This window comes from Leuciscus leuciscus (assembly GCF_965113295.1).
Source record: "Leuciscus leuciscus genome assembly, chromosome: 17".
Classification (NCBI taxonomy): Eukaryota; Metazoa; Chordata; class Actinopteri; order Cypriniformes; family Leuciscidae; genus Leuciscus; species Leuciscus leuciscus.
In genome coordinates this window covers 38,661,046-38,688,636 of record NC_138741.1, presented here as the reverse complement: position 1 = coordinate 38,688,636, position 27,591 = coordinate 38,661,046, and the positions used below count along the sequence as shown (strand labels likewise).

The window sequence follows — 27,591 nt, the reverse complement described above, 5'->3', positions numbered from 1 at the left end:
CAATTTGCCCACATCGGTGCGTGTTGATCTCACAGGAGACTTGTTTTGTTCACCTGACAACCGTACTTTCATGTAGATGCTGTTCTCACATGGTGTCAGGTAACTGGGACGTCCGTTCCAGAGGAGGTTAGTTTTATAAGAACAAACAGTGGGTCTATGAACACCATTAAGACAAACGTTACCAATTATAACCCATCCTAAGTCCAAACGTTGAGCAAAGGGTTCATTGTGTTGACCATTGCACTGACCTCGCACCTTATGCACACGAATGATATCTCTGCCAAGCAACAAGAGAATCTCTGCATCATGGTCAAGGGGTGAAATCTTGTCAGCTACAACTTTAAGATGGGTATAACTGCGTGCAGCTTCTGGAGTTGGGATTTCATCCCTGTTGTTAGGAATTAAGTCACATTCAGTGAGAGTTGGTAGTGACAAACGGACTTCTCCATCTGCCGACTCCACAATGAAACCACTTGCTCTCCTCCCTGCAGCATCTGCCGTTCCAGAGCAAGTCTTAAGTGTGTATGGACAAGCAGCGCCTTGGATTTTAAAAACATCAAAGAAAGCTGATCTAGCCAGAGACACATTACTTTGGTCATCCAATAGCACATACATTCTTACTTTCTTTTCTGGATGACCCTTTGGATAGACATTTACAAGACAGATTTTAGAGCAGGATTTACCATTGAGTCCTCCTCCACACACTTCAGTACACATGGAGGTATTGGCAACTACTGCACTTTCACTTTGCTCCCCACCATGATCATCCACTGGTGTAGAAAAATCTTCCATAATCCAAGGTGCTGGTCCTGCATGAAGAGCTGAGATGTGTCGATCACTATTACATTCCTCACAATGCACAACAGCTCTACAGTCCTTTGCTTGATGGGCTCTTGAAGAACAACATCTAAAGCATATAAAATGCTGTGACAAAAAACGCTTTCGTTCTACTAGGGGTTTACTTCTGAAAGCTCTGCACATTTTTAGAGAATGAGGTCTTTTGTGAAGAGGGCATTGTTTATCCGGATCCTCATTTAAGTGTTCTAGAGAGAATTTTCCAGAGTTTTCTACCTCTGTTCTGTTCACTGAGAAGGAGGCCTTCGGTTCCCATACTTTGGTGAGATGTTGCTTCTCAACTCTAAAAGAGCCAGTGCTGGGAGTGTAGAGGAAAAAACTGGGATCGTTTCGCATCTCTGCCTGTTGAGAGACAAAGTCGACAAAAAACGAAAAAGGAGGATACAAAACACAATGCTCTCTTTTGTAGTAAGACCCCTTACTCATCCATTGCTCTTGAATGCTGTGAGGTAATTTCTCTAAAATTGGATTTATTCCTCTCGCTGTGTCAAGAAAGTTGAGCCCAAGAAGATAACCTTCTTTCTTTGCTGCTAATATTTCAAGTAGTAAGTCACTGAGCTCTTGAAGCTTCTTGATGTCTTTGATTGAAAGTTTGGGGAAATCGTGAAGTCTGGAGAACAGGAAAGCTTCAATGGCTTCAGGAGAACCATAACTTCTGTCAAGCCTCTGCCAGACCATATCCAGGCCTGCAGCTGGATTATTTACATGAACAGCTCGGATACGTTTGACATGCTGTAGTGACTCCCCACCAATCCACTTGATTATGAGATCTAACTCTTCACTGGGTTTGAGATTCAACCCCTCTACTGCATTGTTGAAGCTGGATTTCCATGACAGATAACTGGCAGGTTGATCATCAAACACTTTAAGTCCCGTAGTGATAAGATCTCCACGTGTTAGATAAGCAGCCAATTCTGAAACATCTGTGGAATTAACTTTTGCTGTGCTTGGAGACTGACTAACAAAGTCTACATGGTGCTGTGAGTAATGGTTGGGGCTATACACACCTGCAGGTTGAGGATGATTCTCGTCTACAGGAGCAAAGTGATTTCGAACATATTCTCCAGTACGTTCGATGGACTGGTGGATTGATGAAGCATGACCTTCTCCCTTTTCGGATTCACCTCTTTCTGATTTAACAAATGCCTCAAACACTTCAGCTTCTGCTGAGGCAGCCTCAGCCTCACACTCTTCCTTCAGAGCATTTAACGTAGCTTCAATGCGTGCTTTCTCAACTTGCATCTCGATCTCTCGTTTTGCGAAAGCTGCTCTTTTACGTGCTCCTTCTGCTTTTGCACGGGCTTGTGCAGCCGCTATGCTGCTTGTAGACTTGCTTGATCTTCGTGAAGAGGATGACGAAGATGATGCAGCACATTCTGACCTAACCTCTAGGTCTTCTGGATCGACACTTATGGAATTGGAATTCGACATTTTTGTTGCGAGAAGACGATGTATCTCCAGTTCACATTATATCCTGAAGTATGGTGTCTTTTTACTTTACGGTCCTCACTATGTGTATTGATACATAGCTATGCAGCAAGCTTAACACTCCTCCAAAAAGTACCCAAGACAGAGTTGACTTGAATTTCATTTAATGGAAGCGGTGTAAAACTGCAAAAAACAACAATAAAAATACATTAACTTTACAAAACACTTTGAGCATAAACATCTTCTAAAACATCCCTTCTAAACATAGTTAGCATAGCATACATAAAAGCATAGACAACATCCATAGTTAAATTTGTACACACATCTGACATATTCAAGCAGTGGTGGACGAAGTACACATACCATGTACTTGAGTTAAAGTAAAGATACTCAAGGTGAAATATTACTCAAGTAAAAGTAGAAGTGCTGCCTTTAAACATTCACTTGAGTAAAAGTACAAAAGTATTTGCCTTCAAATGTACTTAAGTATCCAAGTACTATGATTTTTTTATTGCTATAATGTCCTATTATAATTTTTGTCACAAGACTCTTGCTTAACTCAGTCTACGTGAAGACTCTGTCACTTTTGGCACATCAATCTATTAATAAAATGATATATATATATTTGAATTGAATACATTTTTTGTGTGTTCAATTTTGGACGGAAGGGGACTGATCCCATAAGGTATAATACATTTACAGTATTTACTGTACATATTTTTCACAAGCGTCTATGGTCATAATTATAAACATCCTAATGTTATGATACATTCACATAAACCTGCACAATGCCATTGAATATATATATACACACTACATTATGGGAGCAGCCAATTTCCCTACAAAATTAAACACCAAAACGTATTAATGCAGTGTTTCTGCTACTCCTCAGAAAAAAAAAAATGCTATTATATGCAAGTAATTTTAGTGTCAAGGTAAAAAGCAATGTTCATTATGCGTCAGTATTTACCGATAATTGCTGCAATAATAGCTGCTGCTCTCTGCCCCGCTTAAAATTATTGGCAACACAAATTGTTTGGAACTATTGAGAGCTACACGAATCACGTGACCGCGCGGCGGCGAGATCACAGTAGGCTTGTTCGACTTGAAACGGCACACTGCACAGACCAATCGGTGAATGACATTAAAATACCGCAAGAGCGATTAGAGAGTAGACGGCTCTGTATGCTTTTAAATCGCTCTCGCGATTTCGCTCTATACTTTGATGTCATAAACTGATCGGTCTGTGCAGCGCCGATTCAAGTCGAACAAGCCGTGTGTGTCGCAACCTCTTATATACTATGGTCGCAACTCTCATATTTAACGGCTCTGGTTCGCGCTTAGTAGATACCACCAAGGCAAGTTCAAAACAGAGCGCGCACGTTGTAGGCTACTGTGATAGGTGGCTCGTTTGACCAGTTAAGTTTTTATCCACTCATCAATAAAAAGGAACGACTGATTTTGAAAATGTAGTAGAGTAAAAAGTAAGATATTTGACTTTGAAATGTAGTGGAGTTAAAGTAAAAGTCTTCACAAATTTAAATACTTCAGTAAAGTACAGATACGCAAAAAAGCTACTTAAGTACAGTAACGAATTACATTTACTTCGTTACTGTCCACCACTGTATTCAAGTACAACACTACGTTATATGACAAAACACCAAAGAACTTTCATAACATTGATTTTAGAAAACACTTACAGACAATGCCTTTTCAAGGGAAAAACATGAATGGAGATGGAATTCATCCGTGTGCTCACTCAAATGCCTGATAACAAAATGGCTGAACAGCACATGCTCTACTTAAATAGAGGCACATTGCCTCTAGGGGTCGCTAAATTGCAAACTGCAGTAGGGAACAGCATAGTACATTTGACACATTTGACCTCAAAACAAAATACAAACTAAGTAAAAGTAGCCTGATAATATTAATAATAATAACTTAATTATTAATAGGTTAATAATAGTTCATAGTTAAAAAAAAACGATTTTTTTGCAATATCTAAGCAGTTTCTTCACATTACATCTCAAATCTGAATATGGCATTGAATTGCCCATGTAGGAAAACTTACAAAAGCACATTTATTTCATGTTTGAACCTTGTTTAGTCAAAAAGATATACTGTAAAATAGATTTAAGCCTGGTGGTGGCGGCCATTTTGAATTTCTCAATTTTGAGGCATTTTGGGACATTTTTGAGCTTCATATACAGCAGATTTGGATTCAGCACCCCTTAATACCCCTAGAAATGTTGTACAATATAAATAATCACAAAATGCCTTCGGGGTTCTGATTTTGTGAAAATTGACCCTGTCTAAAGGAGCCTTAGGCAAAACACACAAGATGGCGATATCACTTTATAGCAGAAACAAACTGCTGCAGAAAAAGCTAGGTGACATGCAAAATGTAACGTGTTTTACAAATGTATAGGAGTAAACCGTAAAGAGTATACTTAGTCAAACATGTAGTCAAGTAGAGAGTAAAAGTTGCTAATATCTTTGATACTCATTCAAAATATAAAGTAGGCAAAGCTGCACGTGCAGCGTAATTTTTTTAATTAATTAAATAAATGTACTAGGTTATATTTTAGTTCGATAATGTTTTTTGTTTAATATTTTATAGTTTTAAGGGATTTTATGGTACTAAATTATATTTATGGCATAGTTAACTTCCATTTATTAGCTGTTAATCACTTTTTGAGTGTAGACTTAAAAATTCTAATTTCCAAATTAAACTGTGGTAAATCTGGAATGCTTTGGGTCACAGACAGAAGTTTGAGCTCTTTTTAAAGAAGATTATTATTGCGAAGATTATTGCCACGATTATTGAGTTAAACAAAGTTGTAAAAATGTGAAACTAAAATAAATGTTTGTTTATTGTTATGAAAAATGTATAAAAATATTACTTTTTTAAGTGAAAAAATAAATAAATTCCAAAACACGTTTACTGACTAAAACAGAAAATCAGAGACATAAATCTCAACAAGTTGTTCCATTTTTTTGAGGTTTTCCAAATCTATCTATCTATCTATCTATCTATCTATCTATCTATCTATCTATCTATCTATCTATCTATCTATCTATCTATCTATCTATCTATCTATCTATCTATCTATCTATCTATCTATCTATCTATCTATCTATCTAGTTTTTAAAATGCAATTTAAAAAAAGATCGTTTAATGTTGAATAATGTGTGACTTTTATTTTGACATGTTTTGGCGTGTCGTTGTTTCCGACTGTCCCGTCATTCACACTTTCACAAACATGGAGTCTATTTTCCACGAAAAAGTAAGAATCGCATTTTAGCGAATTATATTTATGAATGATATCTATATTTCACACACGTGCTCCACCCCATAAATAAGAGCTTTGTCCGTGTTTCAGCTTATTCTCCCACGAGCGAGCTCAGACTGGTTTATATGAAGCGTTTGTGGACTTTTATCGACTGTCAACGATCAGAAATGGGCTGAAATTCTTCGAGTTGTTTTGTTTACTGTCATTGTTTCGCTTTTATTATTCTCACATCTCTCTTATCTGAAGCTTATGTCGCGGATTATGATTCTATAAACACCACAGTAACTGCATTCACTAACATTTACCATGGTAACTTACGTTATTATACACCATTACCGTAGTTCTGAATAAATATGCGACTAGTGCTGTTCTCCAGGGTAATTCTGGGAATATCGTGTCCTCTTATTTGTTTAGTTGTACTACAGTAAACGCATAATCAGTTATTATGGGATGAGCTTTCAGTGGTTTTCATTTCTAAAGTCACAGTTTCACTGTAAGATCCAGAAGTGCAGTAACTCTGGTTAGCGCTTACAATAATCAGGGTTTATAAACTGCGGTCCGGGGTCCAAAGTTTAGAGAAAAACAGTGTAAAAATAGATAAATAATTTAACAAACTAAATAAATGTTATTAAAATAAAACACGAATTATTATTATTATTATTATTTAAATAATACAATAATATATCAGATTAGATAAATAAATTGTTTAAAAAAATTATTTAATAAAACATAAAAAAATTAAATGTAAAATAAATAAATAAAATTTAATTTAATTTAATTGAAATGAATACATTTGTACATTTGATAAAAAATACATAAAATACATAGCCTGGTTAAAACCAGACCATTCTCAGTAGTAATTGAGTTATGGTCTGGCAAAGCTTCATTAATAACTCATTTCCAAAGGGGCGTCACCAACGGACGTCGCTCAAATGCCTCTGGGCGCAATTGGATAGACCTAAAACCAATCAGAGCGATCGTCATCGTGTAAAGCCATATGCTGCGTCCCTAAGTTACACTACGCCATTAAAGTATGTACTCTTTTTGTGAAGAAAAGGTATTTACTTTTGAATGTGTAGCAAAAAAGTAGGCAAGCTTTGGGACATACTACTTCGTCATCTTTATCTGTCACGTGCGTCCTGTCACGTAAACTGTCCTGTCAATCATCTTGTCACAACCTGCGTCCCAATGTGCATACTATCCATCCTAAATAGTATGTGACATAAGTAATTGTCAATACTATTTAGGGCAGATAGGGCGGATAGTATGCACATTGGGACGCAGGGACAGTTAAAATCCTCTATTAAATCTAATTTAATTTCGGAGAGAACTGTAGCAGCACGTTCATCTGCCAGTGGGTCTGTCATGGAGACTTTCCTCATGTGTTTGCAATTTGAATATAATAATGCATTTAAAAGTTGATGCGCTTCACCAACGGACGTCGCTCAAATGCCTCTGGGACGCAATTGGATAGACCTACAACCAATCAGAGCGATCGTCATCGTGTAAAGCCCGCCCCAACGTTTCTGATTGGTACCGCGATTTCGAGGGATTAGAAACCGGCTTGAATGAGCTCTTTGCCAGACTACTGTAGAGCAAATCTAAATTTGCCGGAAGTTGTCTGGGTTTTCCCAGGCTATAAAATACATAAAATAAATGTGAAAATAAATAAATAATTACATTTGATAAAACTATTAAAAAAAGCTTGATTAAAATAAATAAAAACTGAAAAGTAGTGTAAAAATAAAAATAAGATACTAAGTAAATAAATTGATCAATGTGTTTAAATAAATGAATAATAAATTAGTACATTTTATTAAAATAAATAAGATCAATAAATATAACTCGATTAAAATAAATAAAAACAGTAGTGTATAAAAAACAGATAAAACTAAGTAATTAAATACATTTATTAAAATAAAAAAATTATTTAACTAATAAATTAATATGTGATTAAAATATTTAATAAAAATAAACAAATAAATAGAGCATCTAACAGTGCAGTACTACAGTGAGTAGAAAAACAATGATGTAATGTAATAAATTACTAAAATTTTACAATTAAAATAAATGAAAATACAATTTGATATAAAATTGATAAAGCTAAACAATTAAATAAAACTTGATTAAAATACGTAAAAAATAACAAAAGTGTAAAAGGTCAAAATAAATACATAGTTAAAATAAGATAAAAAAAATAGATTAAAATAAAAGTTGATTGAAATGCATGAAATTTGATTTAAATAAATTTAACAATTAATATATTTCATTAAAATCATTTGATATAGTTCAGTACTGTCAGTAGAAAAAAAAAACAGTGATGTAATAGAAACTAAATGTTTTTACAAATTTATAATAATAATTCTTTTACAGTATTAATTGGGTCATCATATATGAAATGATATAGCGCTGTTTAAGTGTGAGGATTGGGTCCCTCACACGAGAAGGATCATACTTTACATGTAATATATATATATATATATAATTATTATTTTATATATATATATATATATATATATATATATATATATATATTACATTAAAGTATGATATATTATTTTTTTTTTTTTTTTTTTTTTTTTTTTTTTTTCTGTAATCCTGCCTTGTCTGGCCTGTGCTACTCTGAGCAATACCTGAACTTTGTATTTTGAGCACTATTTTTTGTTTTTGCCTCTTCATGACGACTCGCTTGCTGTTAGTTTGTAAGTCGCTTTGGACAAAGGCGTCTGCTAATGACTGAATGTGCATGTAAAATCCCTGACAGTAATATGTGTGTGTGTGTGTGTGTTTCAGCAAGAGGGCTCTCTGTGTGCGCAGCACTGCTTGAATAACCTCCTGCAGGGCGAGTACTTCAGTCCGGTGGAGCTGTCGTCGATCGCACACCAGCTGGACGAGGAGGAGCGCATGCGCATGGCGGAGGGAGGAGTGCAGACGGAGGAGTACAGGACCTTCCTACAGGTGCGCACACACACACACACACACACACACACACACACACACACACTCACACACACACACACACTCATGCGCATGGCGGAGGGAGGAGTGCAGACGGAGGAGTACAGGACCTTCCTACAGGTGCGCACACACACACACACACACACACACACTCACACACACACACACACTCACACACACACACACACTCATGCGCATGGCGGAGGGAGGAGTGCAGACGGAGGAGTACAGGACCTTCCTACAGGTGCACACACACACACACACACTCACTACTCACAGCTCACTCTTATGATCCTAACACCTGTGTGTTCTGCCTTCTCCAGCAACCGTCGGGAAACATGGATGACAGCGGCTTCTTTTCCATTCAGGTGAGTCACATCTGGGTCACGATACAGCAGTTTCTGCTCTCTTATAACGGTTCTTTAGTGGCATTGATGGTTCAGTGAAGGATATTTCACATCCTTTGAATCTTTCGATTGCACAAAACATTCTTTATAGAATAAAAAGGTGCTTTAGATTATTAAATTATTCTTTACACTAAGAATAAAGTGATTCCTTCAAAGTCCGCCTGTAGTCAATAATTGTATCCTTTAAAACTCATCATTAATCACCAAAATTACATATTTAATATTTTTTCCCTGAAAAAAAAGTCTTCATGCCTTAAAATATCTTGATTGTAACTCGACACCCTTGCCTCATTTAGTATGCGTGGTTCTATGAATATGCAAATGAGCCCCGCCTCCACTCACTCACTCAGCTCAGAGATCCACTGGTTGACGATCACACGTTGATCTGATTGGTTACAAGGTAGTTTGTGACGTCAGAAACACCAGCGATTTCAAAGCGTGTGTTTGAGACTGTCTTTGGTTCACTGCAGTTTTAAGGAGGAAATATTCAGCAATGGTGTCGACTTATGAATTTACACATGGTTTGTCTTAAAGCAGATTAAAAACACCACATAAACACATAAACTACATTAAAAGCTGGATTTACACCACAGGGACTTTAAGAACCGAAAACTGTTCTTCTTTGGCATCACTGCTATGAAAACCTCTATTTTTAAGAGTGTTGTAGTGCTGACAGTGAGAGCATCAAACCACATCACACTCCTCCTTCAGTCGTGTTCTTCAGCTTCTTGTGCATGATTGTCTAAAGTTTGTCTTCATAATCTTTTTAGAGCTGCACGATTCTGGATAAACTGAGAATCACAATTTAAATGTTATTTTCTGTAGTCTATTTATAAAAGTGTTTCATTAATCTGAATGATGAATGAATGATCTGAGTAATCTGATTAATGAATTACTACATGAATCAGTGTTTTTGAACGAATCTCTTTAATGAATGCTTCAATGACTCACTCATAAACACTCGACTTGCTAAATTACTGGATGAATCAACATTTTTGAATGAATCTCTTGAATGAATGCTTCAATAACTCACTCATAAAGACTACACTTGCTTAATTACTGGATGAATCAGCATTTTTTTTAACAAATCTCTTAAGTGAATGCTTCAATCCCTCGCACATAAAGACTTATTTTGCTTCATTACTGGATGAATCATTATTTTTTAATGAATCTTTTGAATGAATGCTTCAATAACTCACTCATAATGACTTCACTTGCTTCATTACTGGATGAATCAGCATTTTTTAACAAATCTCTTAAGTGAATGCTTCAATCCCTCGCACATAAAGACTTATTTTGCTTCACTACTGGATGAATCATAATTTTTTAATGAATCTTTTGAATGAATGCTTCAATAACTCACTCATAATGACTTCACTTGCTTCATTACTGGATGAATCAGCATTTTTTAACAAATCTCTTAAGTGAATGCTTCAATCCCTCGCACATAAAGACTTATTTTGCTTCACTACTGGATGAATCATAATTTTTTAATGAATCTTTTGAATGAATGCTTCAATCCCTCGCACATAAAGACTTATTTTGCTTCACTACTGGATGAATCATAATTTTTTAATGAATCTTTTGAATGAATGCTTCAATAACTCACTCATAATGACTTCACTTGCTTCATTACTGGATGAATCAGCATTTTTTAATGAATCTTTTGAATGAATGCTTCAATAACTCTCTCATAAAGACTTCACTTGCTTCATTACAGGATGAATCAGCATTTTTGAATGAATCTTTTGAATGAATGCTTCAAGGACTCACTCATAATGACTTAAATTGCTTCATTACTGGATGAATCAACATTTTTGAATGAATGCTTCAATGACTCACTCATAATGACTTAACTTGCTTCATTACTGGATGAATCAACATTTTTGAATGAATGCTTCAAGGACTCACTCATAATGACTTAACTTGCTTCATTACTGGATGAATCAACATTTTTGAATGAATGCTTCAATGACTCACTCATAAAGACTTCACTTGCTTGATTACTGGATGAATCAACATTTTTGAACAAATCTCTTGAACGAATGATTCGATGACAAATACATTATTTTAACAGTCACTTGTCGCCACCTACTGGTGTAACAATGTAATTGAAGTGTCAAGTCACTTTTAAAAGGTGATTAGCTCTATTTTGTTCGCTACTGCAGACATCAGTGTTTATATCAAACTATAAACTGTTATCCCAGTTCTTCTGTGATTCCTTTTCACCGTGCATCTTCAGTCCCTCTTATTTTACATGTAGAGACACTTTCACAATCCTCCCGTCCCGCTGTCCCTGTGTGACTGTTTCAGACGTCCCATGAGCACTCGCTGAGTACAGGTGTGCTGTGTCTTGCAGGTCATCAGTAACGCACTGGGGGTTTGGGGTTTGGAGATCATTCTCTTCAACAGCAGAGAGTACCAGCAGTTACAGATCGATCCCATGTAAGCCTTTCTGACAGCTTCAGCATCCATACTGGTATCCGCTGAGTGACGTTAATCCTCTTCATGTTTGCTTTCAGACACGAGAAGGCCTTTATATGTAACTATAAGGAGCACTGGTTTACAGTGCGTAAGCTGGGACAGCAGGTATGTGTTTCGTCTAAAACAAGCACTACGTTTGCATGTGACTATTTCCAATCAGGACTCAATCACAGTAAAATGTTTACATGACACGATAAAAACACTCGTGTTTACATGCAATTTGCACCATTCTGATTATTCTCTAAAAAATAGTGGTTATTTTTACCAAGGCTCTTCTGGTCAAGTTCTTCCAGCACACATGCCAGTTCTTTTGTATCTCTCTTTTTTTTGTATTTATCTAATCGATCTATTTATCAATGTTTTTTTTGATGGTAGATAATTTTTTTTATCAATTATCCATTTCCATGTTTTTGACCATTAATATACTGCATTATATTCATGTCAACATGAACTCAGTTCTTCAGCACTTCAAAAATGCACATGTACACTGGAATAGATGCCATTATACCATGGTCTGGGTGAATACTCGATTCTGATTGGCTGCAGGGTGTCCATTAAGTAAGGGAAGCCTTCAGTTTACTGCCTGTTGCTATGGTTACTCACAGCTGATGTAGCCAGCGCATTTATTTATTAATTTTGAACGGTAAACAGTCAGTTTCACCAGAACTCCTTTACTAGGTGTCCTCTATCACTTTTTAATGGACACCCTGAAGCCAATCAGAATCGAGTATTCACCCAGACCATGGTATAAAAAGTGATAGAGGACACCTAGTAAAGGAGTTCTGGTGAAAGTATCTATACGGACTATAAATCGAGCGGACTATAAATATCTCCGGTTGCTAAATAAACCGTCAGGCGTAACCAGGGAAATCAAGTTATTGTTTGTAAAAACTTTAGATTTCGATTGTAAAACTAATTAAAATATAAACTAATGTTTTAAAAATGTGTTATTTGGCAAGTGACCATGGTATAAGCGGGTTAATGCCCTTCGAGGTGTCCACTGTCAGGAGTTAATGCTCCGCTGCGCGTCGGACGGTTCACGCCTCGCCGTCGTCCATTAATACCTGACAATGGACACTTCGAAGGGCATTAACCCTTACTTAAAGTGTTTACTTGCTTGTTTATTGAAATTGGCGTACACCATGTTTTACTATGATTATGAGCTTCAGAGTATTAGTTCACGTATTAGTGAACTAATTAGTGAATGTATTAGTTCACTTCAGAATTAAAATTTCCTGATAATTTAAAGGAATAGTTCACCCAAAAATGAAAGTTCTCTCTTCATTTACTCCCCCTCATGTCATTCACAATGTATAGTACAGTATATGACTTTCTTTCTTAAGTTTAACACAATCAAAGATTTTCTGGGAAATAATCTATCTCTGTGAGTCTGTATAATGCAGGTGAATGGCTACCGCTCATTTGACACTTGAAAAACCACACACACATGGTGATTCACACGATTCTAGTGGATGAATCTGTCTTCTGAAGTCAAACCATATGTACTTAAATTATTAAACTATTTTAGCTATAAATCATCACTCCCAGCCTACTGTTTTAGGCATGTTTACAAGTTCAGCTTGACTTAAATGTAAGTGCGTTGTGAAGTTTGTGCGAGAACTAACACTCTTCGGATTGCTCGTCTGACAGAATGTTGATGTTTTTCTCACACACACCTGTATTTGGCTTGAGAAGACACAGATTCATCCACTGGGGTTGTATGAATTACATCATGATCACTGTGTGTGTGTCTACTGAGCGGCAGCTGTGTGTGAGATGATGTTGAGTTTCTCTCTTCTTAATCTAGTGGTTTAATCTGAACTCGCTGCTGACCGGACCGGAGCTCATATCAGACACATACTTGGCCCTGTTCTTAGCGCAGCTACAGCAAGAAGGTAAACCTCGTACATGGCCACGCATCACCTCAAGCTCTCATCATGGTGCGTCCACATGCATAATGCGTGGAAATTCCATATTCCAGGTTATTCCATATTTGTGATCCGGGGAAACCTGCCGGATTGTGAAGCGGATCAGATTTTGCGGATCATGCGAGTGGAGCAACAGCAGCGGCCGAAGCTGATCGGAGAAGACGAGGCCCAGAGGTGCGCTGACTCTCGTCACATGACATGCTTGAAACACTCTAAACTACAGTAATCAACCTTTGAAGCGGATCAAAACCTCTCATCAAAGTTATACATGAATTTTAAACAATACCTGTTCTTGTTTTAGGACAACTTTGATTCACTTTTTTGATCCACTTCAAATGTTGACTACTGTATTTATTCCTTATTTTATTATTCCTTAAGTTATTTGACACCCAAAACAAACACCATAATTTCATCATAGCATGAGGATTAAATACATAAAGGTTAATCCACGGCTAGATGTGCATCAGATGATTTCAATGCATGATGTGGAGGCAAAGAACCACCGGTGTTAAAGTGCCGCTATAATGCTTTCTCAGATATTCCCGTTCCTGCAGTGTGTAATGGAGCTGTTTGTGAATGTAAAAGCTCTGCGAAGATCAAAGTGCAAATAAATAAAGTTTTAGTCTCCTAAAAGAAAGAAGTGATTCTGAACTGAAATGAGTCATCAGTAATTCAGTCTCACTTCCTGATGAATCTGCGTAGGGTTGTAACCAATTTGCATAATGCCAGCCTCTGGTCTCTTAGCTCCGCCCTCAAACACTGTAGTGTATCTGAGACTGGAGGAGTTTGGTTCGTGTTGTTCATGTGGAGAAGACGCTGTTTTCTGCTGACAAAGCAAATCCACTTTGATGAGATTGATACGGTAAAACCCACGCCATCGTTACTGTTCGTATCACTGTGATCAAGAGCTGAGATTCAGATATGATAATGAGCGTTTGCTTTCTGACCAATCAGAGCAGAGCAGCTCTCAGAGAGGCGGGGCTTAGAGAGACTGAATCCTTGATCGAAGCGTTTCAGACTCTGAGAGGAAAGAGCTGATGCTGCAGTGGAGATTATGAGGAAATTAAAGTGTTTTAGATCTTTGATGCATTTAACCTGTTGTAGGAGACCTTTGAAAGAAAATTAGAAATCTTTAAAATAGCACATAATAGGGGCACTTTAATAATTATTTATTACACGGCTCTGTGGAATACTTCATTCTGATTGGTCAATCGCTCCATCCAGCGGTATATTATTCCCAGATAACAACCGCTGAGAACAGAAGCACAGGCTCATCCGGTCCAGCGCTATACACTCGCTAGGAACGGGTTTTCTTTGTTGAAGTTTTGAGCTAATAAAATGTGAAAACTCAGTCAAATCAATATTTTGTGTACAGTTATTTAATTATGCCATCCAGTATCGTGGACTCGCTCTCTTGTTTCATACAAACGCAGATGTTGTAATTTTATGACTATTGTTTTGTACACTGTTGGATTATAAGATATAAGATTATAAGACACAAACAGGTACGATTTTAAAGCAGTTTAATCTGAAATCAGTATCTCTAATCTCCATAATTATTAATGTGGTGAAATGCTGTGTAATAAGTGTTATGACTGTATACCGTATCTCTGAAATGTCCGTCTAGTTTGATCTTGCCGCTGAAACTGCTCTCTCCGTGAAGCTGTGCGTTTAAAGACCTAATAAAATATTCCAAAATTTTGTGTCTAATTATTTACTTATGTGGCAAGTGTCCGTGTAACAAGCGGGATAATGTACATCCAGCCGGTTGTTATCTCAGAATAAACCCCCTTCAGGTGTGTGTATGTGTGTGTGTGTGTGAGTGTGTTATCTCAGAATAAACCCCCTTCAGGTGTGTGTGTGTGTGTGTGTGTGTGTGTGTGTGAGTGTGTTATCTCAGAATAAACCCCCTTCAGGTGTGTGTGTGTGTGTGTGTGAGTGTGTTATCTCAGAATAAACCCCCTTCAGGTGTGTGTGTGTGTGTGTGTTATCTCAGAATAAACCCCCTTCAGGTGTGTGTGTGTGTGTTTCATGGCTGATGAACACCTGGTCCTGATCACCCTGTCGGGTTTATTCTGAGATAACAGCCGGCTGGATGTACATTATCCCTTATGTAATGCGTAGCCGTGGATCACTGATGTCTGCACGTTGAGTGTGTGTGTCTCTGACGAGTGTGTGCTGTGGATCAGGTTGTCAGTGCCGCAGGTGTCAGACACCACACTCCCCGGGGACGAAGCGCCGCTAGACGAGGATGAGGAGGAGCTGAGGAAGGCTCTGGCTCTCAGTAGACAACACATGGAGGTGGAGGACGAGGAGGCCGACCTGCGCAGGGCCATTCAGCTCAGCATGCAGGGTGAGACACACACTCGTCTGTACATATCGGGCCCTATTTTAACAATCTAAGCTCATGGTCTAAAGCGCAGGGGGGCAAGTGCACTTAGTAGAGCTTAAATCGGGCCCAAAAAATCAAGCCCGACCCAACCCGAGCCCGAGCACGTTGTGTCCGAGCCCGGCCCGACCCGACACGTTTACTGTAATTATGAGCCCGAGCCCGATTTAAACCCGACCATTTTTAATATGTGGGCCGTTATAACCAGGGGCGGCGCCAGAATTTTTTTAAGCAGGTGCTGCTGTGCTCATTTAGGCTACAGGGGGGAGCAGCGCAGTTATATATATATTATATAAATACTATTAATAAATGAGCAAAAATTGGCCACTCAATATTCAATATTCAATCATTTTAATTATCACAATTAAAGTTTAAATTTTATTAAATTGAACAAGCACAACATTCAGCATTCAATCAAATATTCTTAAAGATTTATTATTATTAATAATGTTACTTCAACATATTGTTATTTCAACATAATATGTGTGAGCAACAAGCAAGATATGCATTTGTAAATTCGGTGACAGCGTGTGTTACGAGTTTCAAATGGTGTGACCGCGGCGCGCCGGCGACTTCATATCATGATTATAATGTCTGCTATATTGCTTTTTATGTATTAAAATCCAGGTAATTGGTTGATGAAAAATGTATTAAAATTAAGATACAATTTATACTAAACGAAATTCACTTTAAAGAAAAGCTTTCTTCAAAACAAAACTTAACAAACTTGAGACTATGTGCTTATTTAATGGCTAAAACACGTAGGCTACTACAGACTCTCTTTTTGTACAAATTTCAGCACATTCATTTAATTCTGAATTTTGCACAAGTAAGTTGAAAGGCATTTGTTTGGGCATAGTAAAACATATCTGTAACATTTATCAAGTTCATGTGCGTGCAATTATCTTAATGAATAGACCTAATGCGACAAGGAAGAAGCATGCAAACTGCGTTGTTTGTTTATTCAGAAATAGTTGAATGGATCGGAAAAGTAACAAAAGCGGATATTGAGGCCTGAGGCTGACTACTATAATAATTTCTGTCATGGCAAGACTGCTTGTCTGTTCATCGTCGAAGTCCCCGTTTTTTTTTTTTTTTTGCTGTCATAGGCGAGCAGCGTGCGCATTTAATGCACGAGACAAAGCCAACACATTATGTTGTCACTCCCCACGACTAGTTTAAAATGTGTCCATACCTCCGATTTTCCTCCAAACTTGCTCAAAGTTAATTCTCCTGTTTTAATTTTTTCTTTGCTTCTTCAAGATCCATGTCGCACTTAATAGCAACAGAATAGCCTACAGCACCACAGCAGGTGTGATGCGTCACGCGTGCGAGACTGCGAGTGCGAGTGGACGAGACGCTGCGCATGACACGTGACGTGCTTTATCAAGGGCCCGACCCGACCCGGCCCGAGGACAGTGGCGGGAAATATCGGCCCGACCCGGCCCGCGGGTCGGGTCGGGTCGAGTCCGGGCTCGGGCTCGGGCAGAGAATTAAAGCTCTAGCACTTAGGGCTAGTTTAATGACGGGAAAAATGGTCGGCGCTCCCGGCGCATTATCTAAAAGGGTCGTCCCTATTCTCTTAATGAGTAATGGGTGTGTTTTGTCTCTATTCTCTTAATGTGTAATGGGTGTGTTTTGGGCATAACGTGCAATAAACCAATCAGAGTCTCATCTCCCATTCCCTTTAAAAGACAGTTGGACTTGTGCCATGGTGGATTCACTATTTACATGACGGAATTTGCAAGTGGAAAGACTGAACGCTTCTCTAGAGAGGAACCAGATCTGCTTGTGCGTGAGGTTAAAGCTGTGTGTGTGTGTGTGTGTGTGTGTGAGAGAGAGAGATTAAAGCGCAAGCAGATCATCTACGAGATAAATCGGATTGCACCATATCTTTATGTTCACAATAATAATCTTTTACATTGTGATCCTTTCATTTTTAATATTTGGCATGTTTGTGTGCTGCTGGGTGTACCTGTGTGTGTAATAAGCAGAGTGTGCATGCGTTGTGGACCCGCCTATAGGCTCATATTACTAACGCGCCCTTTATCTTAAAAAAAAAAAACTGCATCATTGACTTTAGAGCAGGTTTCAGTTGGTCAGTGGCTCAGTCTATTTCAGTTCCTCAAAATAGCAATGGTCCAACAATGCGCCTGAACACACTCCTCATTCTCAGACCAGCAGCTCATGGGTGAACAGATCGGCTCAAATGCATTTGCTATTTAAACAACGTGGCTCAGGACGTGAAAATGAAAACTGCGTCAGGCTGAAACTAGCAAAACACACTTGAGTCGCGCCTGGTGCTGCATTGCACCAGAGTTATGATAGGGTCCTGAGGCTGATGTTGAAGATCTAAAAAGTCATATCATATCTTACATCCGTTCACTTTATACCCACAATCCTCTCTGAATTTGAGTGTATATTCGATGTACACTTGCTGAAGCACTATTTCCCAAAATCCAATGTGGAGAGGAGCGAGCGAGATTAAACCAGAAATTACTAAAGCTTTCTTATTTCTGCTTTAACATTTATTTCATGCTAGTTTTAGGGGGTTTTTTCTACTTTTTTTTTATTAATCAAATAAAGCATATTAAAATATAGAGACAATATTATATAGATGAATTTTCAAAATGAAATGAAATGATATTAATAAGGTAAATTACACACTATATATATTATTTATAATAGTATATTATTTTTATTAATAAAATATATTATTTAGGCATTAACTCAATTTAATGTGTTTTACTAACAGCCAGGTGTTTTAACAATTTGTGGCATTGTTGTTATATAGGGATTAGTGAATGAGTGAACGAGTGAGCGGTTTCGGACACAGCTAGTGTTTTTTGTAATTGGTGTTACTTGTGAGTTCTTTCAGTGAATTTAGTGATTCATTCAATAATCAGTGCAAAAGGTTCAGCCAGTTCTAATAAGAACTGTAAAATATTAATTAGGGTGATTTTGATTCATCCCTGTGAATCTGTTCACTAAAAAGAATCATTCATTTTATTATGACAGTGATTCATTGAATCTGTTCACTAAAAAGAATCATTCATTTTATTATGACAGTGATTCATTGAATCTGTTCGCTAAAAAGAAACATTCATTTTATTATGACAGTGATTCATTGGATCGTTAACTCAAACTAATGTGTCAAACTGACCATGTCTGAAGATATTTGTATTCTTTATTAGCGTTGAATTGCCTAAAAATCTGCTTGTCAAGCTGTAGAACAAAGACTGTGATGTTAGATCGAATCTCTACACCAGGAATACTGGATTCAGTCTCTTTACCAGAACTGTCATATCCATTTTGTCTGGTGTCCAGTACCAGTCAAGAGAGAGTCGTGTCTGATAACAAAAACTGTATTAACTTACTGTATGAACTTCATTATTCTTTAAAGTTGTCATGAAAGGGCAGTTGCACTAGTCTTTTTTTCCCTATTGTGTCGTATATCGAGTGAAACGCTTCTGGAACAAGAACAAATGTGGGCGGGGCTTGATTGTGTCTGTGAGGAATTGATTGGATGGTTGTGGTTTGCTATTGGCTGATCTCATGTGAGTGACAGGTTATAGCCCCGCCCTCGTCATCAGAGAAGAGAAGCTGCAAGAGGAACTTATTCTGAGTCAAGATCATTAACACAATAATGATGTACACCGATAATTTCATATCACTGCAAAAAATGCTTTTCTTACTCAGAATTTTTGTCTTGTTTCCAGTCCAAATATCTAAAAATTCTTCAACCAAGATGGATTTACTAAAGTAGTAAAATGTCATGAGATATTATCTCTTTATCTCTGGGGGGAAAAATCTAAATGAAATCAGTTTTTGCTTAAAACAAGCAAAATTATCAGCCAATGGGTTAAGAAAAATAATCTTAATACAGACGGTCAAACTTAATTCAAAAGATTATTTCTCTTACACCATTGGCAGATCATTTTGCTTGTTTTAATCAAGTGTGCTGCACAAGCCCTGAAAGTGAAGCCAAAACGTCTCGATCGCCCCCCGGTGACTGGTCCTAGTATAGGTCATAAGCCCCGCCTCCCCGTGTTATTCAACGGGACGTGAGACCAACTAAACAATTAAATTACACTTCAAATATCTTTTTTCCAAAGGTGGTTTCTTTAATTTTCTGTCGTTTTTATCACGCTGATGTAAGTTCAAGTGTCTGTTTCAAAAATAAGTTGGTTTTTAGTTAGTTACGTGATGCGGTGGTGTAACGTCATGATTGACAGCTGTGATTGACAGGTTCTCTGAGCGAAGTAGTCACTGAAGCACCAACGGCCATTTTTTCGGGATCTTCGGAGGACTGAGGAGATTGTATTTACTTTATTTTAACAAGCCTCTTGTCGTACTGCAATCAATTTTTAAAAAAGTGTGCAGAATCCACTCTCCCTGAGTGCATTCTGCGAGAGTTAGGGCAGAGCGCTGATTTCGCGGCTTTACTTCCTGCTCACTACTGCGCAGGTCTGGGTCCCGAGATCGCTACTGCGCAGGTCTGGTCCCGAGATCGCTACTGCGCAGGTCTGGTCCCGAGATCGCTACTGCGCAGGTCTGGTCCCGAGATCGCTACTGCGCAGGTCTGGTCCCGAGATCGCTACTGCGCAGGGTCTGGTCCCGAGATCGCTACTGCGCAGGTCTGGTCCCGAGATCGCTACTGCGCAGGGTCTGGTCCCGAGATCGCTACTGCGCAGACTCAAGTTCCAGTATGTCAGCGCCATATCGGGACACTGGCGGCTTCAGTTCTCATCAATGGAAGAGAGCGAAGGGGCGTCGTCCATCTTTTTTTACAGTCTATGGTTTTAAGCAAAAACTCACTTTTTTCCTCACAAAACAAGACATAGGCCTAATATCTTATGTAATTTAACTCATATAGTAAATGCTTCTTGATTTAATAAATTTTTTTAGATATTTGGACTGGAAACAAGACAAAAATACTAAGAAATAAAATCTTTTTTTTTGCAGTGTATCAATAAGAATTGGTATATGTTTATACTAGGGCTGTCAATCGATTATTATTTTTTATCGCGATTAATCGCATGATTGTCATGAGTTAACTCGCGATTAATCGCATTTAATCGCACATTTTTTTATTTGTTCTAAATGTACCTTAAATGAATACTTTTCAAGTTTGTAATACTCTAATCAACGTGGGCATGGATAAATATAGATGCTTTATGCAAATGTATGTTTATTATTGAAACCATAGTCAATATAGAGCATAAGGACGAGACATGTTTCAAAGGTAATAGATGTTTTTCAAAGAACTTGTTCATGTCTATTAGACACATGTAGAAAGAACAAAAAAATGCCAGGTTACCATTACTTCTCTTTCTTTGCACTGAGCAATTTACTAACACAAACATGTTTAGATTTTGCATGACAGGGCAGCTCTTCTGAAAATGCTAAATGTACATTTATTATTTATTATTACATTGTAGTTTGTCTCTCTCTGTGCCCATTTTGATGAAGCTAAATTCTCAATAAAACTGTTTTCATTGGTATATTTTACTGTTTCTGTTGTCAAACAACGGAATGAATTTGAAATGGTGACTGAAACGCGACCCATTAAGACATAACCAGCTCTCCCTTCCAAGATGTTAAGTTAATCTGCACAACAAATCTGATAATCGAGCCATCATCTGGTGAAATCAAATTCACATAAGATAAAGACAATATCTGTGCTCTGATTTCGGCTATACTTGTAAAATTAGTGAAGCAACATAATATCTGTGCTTAACTGAATTAAAGCGCTGCGAGAGAGAGAGAGAGAGAGAGAGAGAGAGCGCGAGCGAGCGAGAGAGAGAGAGAGAGAGCGCGAGCGAGCGAGAGAGAGAGAGAGAGAGAGAGAGAGAGAGAGAGAGAGAGAGAGAGAGAGAGAGAGAGAGAGAGAGAGAGAGAGGGGCGCGCGCGTGCTGAGAGAGAGAGAGAGAGAGAGAGAGAGAGAGAGAGAGAGAGCGAGAGAGAGAGAGGTGCGCGCGCGTGCTGAGAGAGCAGTACCGGCGGTACCGGTAGATTCTCAGAAACTAAATAAGGTTTGGGCCAGGGATGGAAATTAACTTTTTTGTCCACCGGCCACTGTGGCTGGTGGATTTCAAAATCTACCAGCCACTCAATGTTTTTACCAGCCACTTTCTTGTTTTTAACCGACAATGTGTAACTGCATGTGAAAATTAATACTACAAGATCTACAATACTTAGGCCTATGCAGTTTATTTAATCTCAAGTCTCAATGAAATACTGACATTTTCTCTTTCTCTCTTATATATATTTCTCTTTTTTACCTGGATGTGGCATTTGAATGATTCGTGGTCTTTTATGGCTTCCAGTTTTAGGTTTTTAGTCCCAACAATGAAACTAGGGCTGGGCGATATGGACCAAAAGTCATATCCCGATTATTTAGGCTGAATATCGATATACGATATATATCCCGATATTTTTTCCGCAAAGTGAGAGCAAATGTTCAGTCAAAGTAGTAGTTTTATTGAAACCGACTATTTCCACACACACAAGTACTGTCCCCCTTTACTTAACATAAATTGTAAGAATATGACTAATAGTAAAGACTAGTACTAATAAATAAACATTAGGCCTATGCTAAAGCTATTAAATAGCAGTCCCAAACTAGTTTTTGTTAATACAATGTTGGTATGAGCCACTAGAGTCATTTAAAAATATAAAAAATAACACAAAGAAAAATAAAGTGGCATTTTGGGGTTAATATGGAAGGGACAGTTACCATGGTGAATACACAATATTAACAATAACTGTTAATGAACCATGGAAACTGCTCCTGGTGAATAGTATGAAAATCATCCCTGCATTACTTTTATTTTGTGTAATTTACAACGTAACGGCGTTGCATGCTCGTAGTTTATTTTGCACTTTATATACAGTGAGGCGATACACAGCGCGCGCCGCCATTTGCGCGTGCAATTGAAGAGTGTTCGCTACGAGAACAGGATAACGGCTGACGTGACAGGACAAGAAAGTCCGTTTTTCTGAGGTGAAAGACTTTATTTCAGCGTACACTTATGTCCTCTAAAAGTGTCCGCCGTCTGTGTGAAACAGTATTTTTATTTACCCGCCACGGTGGCCGGTAGGTGAAGCGAGTTTACCCGCCACAACACAAAATCACCCGCATTTGGCTGGTGGCGGGTGCTAATTTCCATCCCTGGTTTGGGCGCTTTGTTGAAGGGAAAAAAATCGCTAAAGGGGTCTGCAATGTCGCTAAGTTGGCAACACTGTGTATCTCTATTTCTCCAACTAGGGGTTGGGCCACGGGTCAAACAGAAAATATGCGCTGCGTTAATCGTGCGGTAAAAAAATTTGTGCCGTTAATATGATTTTGCGTTAACGCGTTATTAACGCGTTTATACATATAAATATGTTTATACCAAGTTTTGGTTTGATGGTGACTGTAATGTAATGTCAATAGGCGGCGTTGATCCCAGAAGCCCCGGTGCGGTTGTGACGGCGAGCTCGTCTCATGAATCGGGAAGCATGGAGAAGGAGACGCTCTCGGCAGAGGAGCTGCGCAGGAGGAGACAGGCCTACTTCGACAGGTGAGCGCACCTGCACACACTCGTGTTACTGTGATCATACACGATCAGATCAGAGTAAGTGATTATGGTGTGATCTCCTCACAGGCAGCAGCAGAACGCCAGCAACACCACCGGTAAGAGTCCTTCAGTCATCCACAAATACTCCTGCTTTACACATCTCTCAACAGCCCAGCTTCTGTCTGCTCATAAAGACACCAGACCAGTCCCTCAGGTCATGTGAGTGAGTGATCCAGATCTAGTTTATCCAGCTAGCTGTGTAAGGGGTAATCAGTCTGAGGGCATTTTCACACCCAGCTCGTCTTTTCTCCCTTAGTTCTGTTCGTTTAGGCTTGATCCGCACCGAAGCAGTTCATCTGAATGAGGGCGTTTCGGCCCATTTGTAGTAGTTCACCACAGAATTAAAATGTCCTGATAATTTACTCTCCCCCACGTCATCCAAGATGTTCATGTCTTTCTTTCTTCAGTCGAAAAGAAATTAAGGATTTTAAGGAAAACAATTAATTCTCCATATAGTGACTTCAATGGGGTCCAACGGGTTGAAGTTCCAAATATACGTAATGTGTGTCGCATCACAGCTAGTGGAAGATCAGCGTTTGTGGTTAAAAGTATATAAATGTTTATTTTGTTCTAAAATGTCGGCTGGTTTGTCTAGATAAGACTCTTATTCCTCGGCTGGATCGTGTCGACACTTTGAAGCTGCACTGAAACTCACATTTGGACCTTCAACCCGTTGGACCCCATTGAAGACACTATATGGAGAAACATCCTGGAGTGTTTTCCTCAAAAACCTTCAATCATTTCTTTTCCACTGAAGAAAGAAAGACATGAACGTCTTGGATGACGTGGAGGAGAGTAAATTATCAGGACATTTTAATTCTGAAGTGAACTAATGCTTTAAAGTGCTCCTGTTAGGCTATTTTAAAGGTTTCCAGGGCTAAACGTTAAGGCCGTGTGTCCACCAAAGCCAGCTGTAAACGCTAGGCGCTCTGCTGTAAACTCTTGAGAGCGTTTTGGCAGCGTTGCGTAATTTTTTCAGTTGAGACGCCTTGCTTGTTATGATACGGAATCCGCGAAAGTGTTACTAGTATCTCATTTCACACATATTTTGTTTCTGTGTTGATTCTATATTAAAATGTCGATACAATGTAACGTATTTTCTCTGGCTCTTGTTTTAAATGATTTTGTTCCGTTATTATGCTTGTTGTCGTCTGTTGACGTTGTACTGGCAGAATGTGGCGGTTGGTCGATGTGGTATTAGTCCCGCCCCTCCTCCACTGTGATTGGACGGTTGGGTAAAAAGTGACAGTAGCCGCGTTTCCATTACCCTTTAAATTGCGCAAATTGAAATTGCGAATTTCACACGTCAATTTCGCAAAAACTCCCATTTATCACGAAAAAGTTTTTCCGCTCGCATGAGGAGGTTTTTGCGGCAATTTGAAAAAGAAATATTCCGCAAAACTGCAATGGAAACAGTTTTTGCGCATTTACAGGTCAGCTGACGTAGATGAGGCGGTGTGTTTGGACAGAAGACGAGAGAGAAGACGAGAGAGAAGACACAGTGGCTGTGATATATGTGACCCGTCACGGAAACCAGGGACACAAGTCGGCAGCACAACTTTCGAGCAAAATGAGAAAGAAGCGTTTTTTTTCAAAATTGGTGATTTTCGTTTTTTTGCAGAATCTGTTAGTTGAGATCACGAAGAAGCCTCTCCATGTTTGAGATAGCAGTATTGGTATATTTAAAAGCGTACATTTTGATGTTGAAATCGGCTTGTTTTTCGGAGATTCTAGCACGCAGTAGGGGTGTGTCATTGTCGGTGTGTATTTCCATACTGAATAAGCCGTGGCTACTTATTATGCAGCGCTCTGGCCGGCTCTATCTGATTTCAAAATTCAATGAACATGGACGCCAATAACATTACGATGTCCAGCAATCGATTTAAATAGTAGGTTACATGGGGTTTAATTTGTCATTTAATGAGACGTAGCCTAATACATGTTGTCAGTGCCAATACATAGATCCGCCCATTTAATTAACGTGTATATGAATGGTACAGTGGTAGAGCTCTCGCCAGCCGTGTCAGAGGTTGAGAGTTCGAATCCGCCCTTGTATGCATTTTTTTTTTTTTTTTTCGCATAGTTTTTTTTCTCTCATCAAAATGATTATGTTCATCAGTGGTTGTATATCAAGCAGGGACACGCAAACGTTTGAATTATTTTGTTATTTCAACAGAACGAATAGAGAGTATCCGCAACGGATTGAAGCGCGCGTCGAGTGAAGACAATGCAGTGTGTGCGAGCCACACGAGTAAACACTGTAGCCTATCTGCGCCACTGATCGCAGTGGCAACGAGCACTTTGATCACTTGATTTAAAAAAAAAAAAAACACATTTCAGCGTTAGTATCTTATTTAAAAAATGAACGAAATGAATGCTCTGCCAGTTAACTGGAGATGTTTTATTTAGAGAATTTGTAGAATTGGTACATTCAGGGGGGAGGGGGAGACGGGGGAGCTTTACAGGGGGTATGACTTATCTAAATGAGATGTAAATGAGCCCTATTGTCATTCCCAGAAGGGCGAGAACTCGCCAATCTTTAGAAGCAGATTTCTACCATTTCAGTTTTTTTTGAGTGCCTACCTTCAAATGGCCACAACTTCTCCAAATATTATCAGATTTACATGTGTTACACATCGTTGGAAAGCTTGAATACTACACTTTCAGAATATGTGAATAACTCAAAATGCCCCAGAACCGACTTGTGTCCCTACTTTCCGTGACTGGTCACATATATAAACCTACCAACGTCCGTTGGCATGATTTTTGGAATTACTCATCGGGAGAGGAAAAAAATGATTTTTTTGGTAATTATTATTGTTCGATAAACTAGCAAGTAAACACTTTAAGTAAGGGTTAATGCCCAACGGCGAGGCGTGAACCGTCCGACGCGCAGCGGAGTATTAACTCCTGACAGTGGACACCTTGAAGGGCATTAACCCGCTTATACCATGGTCACTTGCCAAATAACACATTTTTAAAACATTAGTTTATAGTTTATATTTTAATTAGTTTTACAATCAAAATCTTACGTTTTTACAAACAATAACTTGGTTTCCCTGGTTACGCCTGACGGTTTGTTTAGCAACCGGAGATATTTATAGTCCGCTCGATTTATAGTCCGTATAGATACTCTGCCTGTTGCTATGGTTACTCACAGCTGATGTATCCAGCGCATTTATTTATTAATTTCGAACGGTAAACAGTCAGTTTCACCAGAACTCCTTTACTAGGTGTCCTCTATCACTTTTTAATGGACACCCTGCAGCCAATCAGAATCGAGTATTCACCCAGACCATGGTATAAATTCAGACGTACTACATCCGCCATGTTGATACTGTCACATGACCTCCCAGCGTCAGTTCACCACCATTCATATACCCTCTCCTATGGCCTCATGGGATAGTAAAGTGTCAATCAAATGCACACTTACCTTGGCGGGAGTGGTAGGTTATCCGAGTACTTTCCGCCTACTGTTTTTCGTATAGGAAGGTATTTCGGACGCAGCGACAGTCTTAAGCTAAGTTTATGCAACCACAGTCTAAGCCGTTTCAGCGATGGCCACAGGATCTCCGCTCCTCAGCACATGTTGTTTTGCTGTGTGTCATTGGCAGGCGAAGAAAAGGACAGCGGGACCAAACCCAACCAGTGACCATCCAGCAGAGACGCTCTGAACGCCACGATCCACCCGATGGGAGTCACCACTGCGCTCGGGTCCTGCCGTGTCAATCAAGGGACATTCGTTTAGCTTCGCTTGACCTCTGCGAGATGAACGAGGTCAAAGGGAAGCTCTTCCCCCGGTACATTCCTCTTCCTCAGACTGCAGTCGCCGAGAGCGAGACGCCCGCGTCACGAGGAACCTGTTAAAGTGGGACCATTCGGGCTTTACTGGGTCTCTTTCCTCTTTTCCTCTGTGAACTGTAGTGAATTACTGTCACAGGTGAGGCGTGTGACACGTGTCCGTATCTGTGATTCATCAGTGGCCTGTGAAGGTCGACTCTCACGAGCACAGTGTGTGTGTGTGTGTGTGTGAGGGCAGATGTTGAAGAATGAGACCGTGATGAAATGACGTTCATCATCGTACAGATTCAGACCTTCTCTTGGTTTAGTCGTCCCTCTGCAGATCTCGTTTCATATTCAGCAATAGTTTTTAAGTGATTGATTATTCTTGCACTTCTATATACACACTTTTGTTTCTTAAATAAAAATATTTGTTTTCCCCCTCGA

The 27,591-nt window shown here is 38.8% G+C and overlaps 1 protein-coding gene across 3 annotated transcripts; it reads left to right on the top strand.

Annotated features, from left to right (window-relative positions):
• Positions 1–5,508: 5,508 nt before the first annotated feature.
• Positions 5,509–27,591, top strand: atxn3 (ataxin 3). 3 transcript variants are annotated; one of them, XM_082143603.1, is made up of 11 exons: positions 5,509–5,570; positions 8,370–8,534; positions 8,858–8,902; positions 11,301–11,386; positions 11,464–11,530; positions 13,233–13,320; positions 13,407–13,527; positions 15,543–15,706; positions 23,181–23,307; positions 23,392–23,420; positions 26,979–27,591. In XM_082143603.1, exons 1-11 carry the CDS (start codon positions 5,547–5,549, stop codon positions 27,014–27,016), a joined length of 954 nt encoding a protein of 317 aa, XP_081999729.1. In that variant the 5' UTR covers positions 5,509–5,546; the 3' UTR covers positions 27,017–27,591. The 3 variants fall into 3 exon arrangements, with proteins under 3 accessions (XP_081999729.1, XP_081999731.1, XP_081999730.1); XM_082143605.1 differs by lacking the exon at positions 5,509–5,570 and adding an exon at positions 8,252–8,270; XM_082143604.1 differs by lacking the exons at positions 5,509–5,570; positions 8,370–8,534 and adding an exon at positions 8,541–8,778.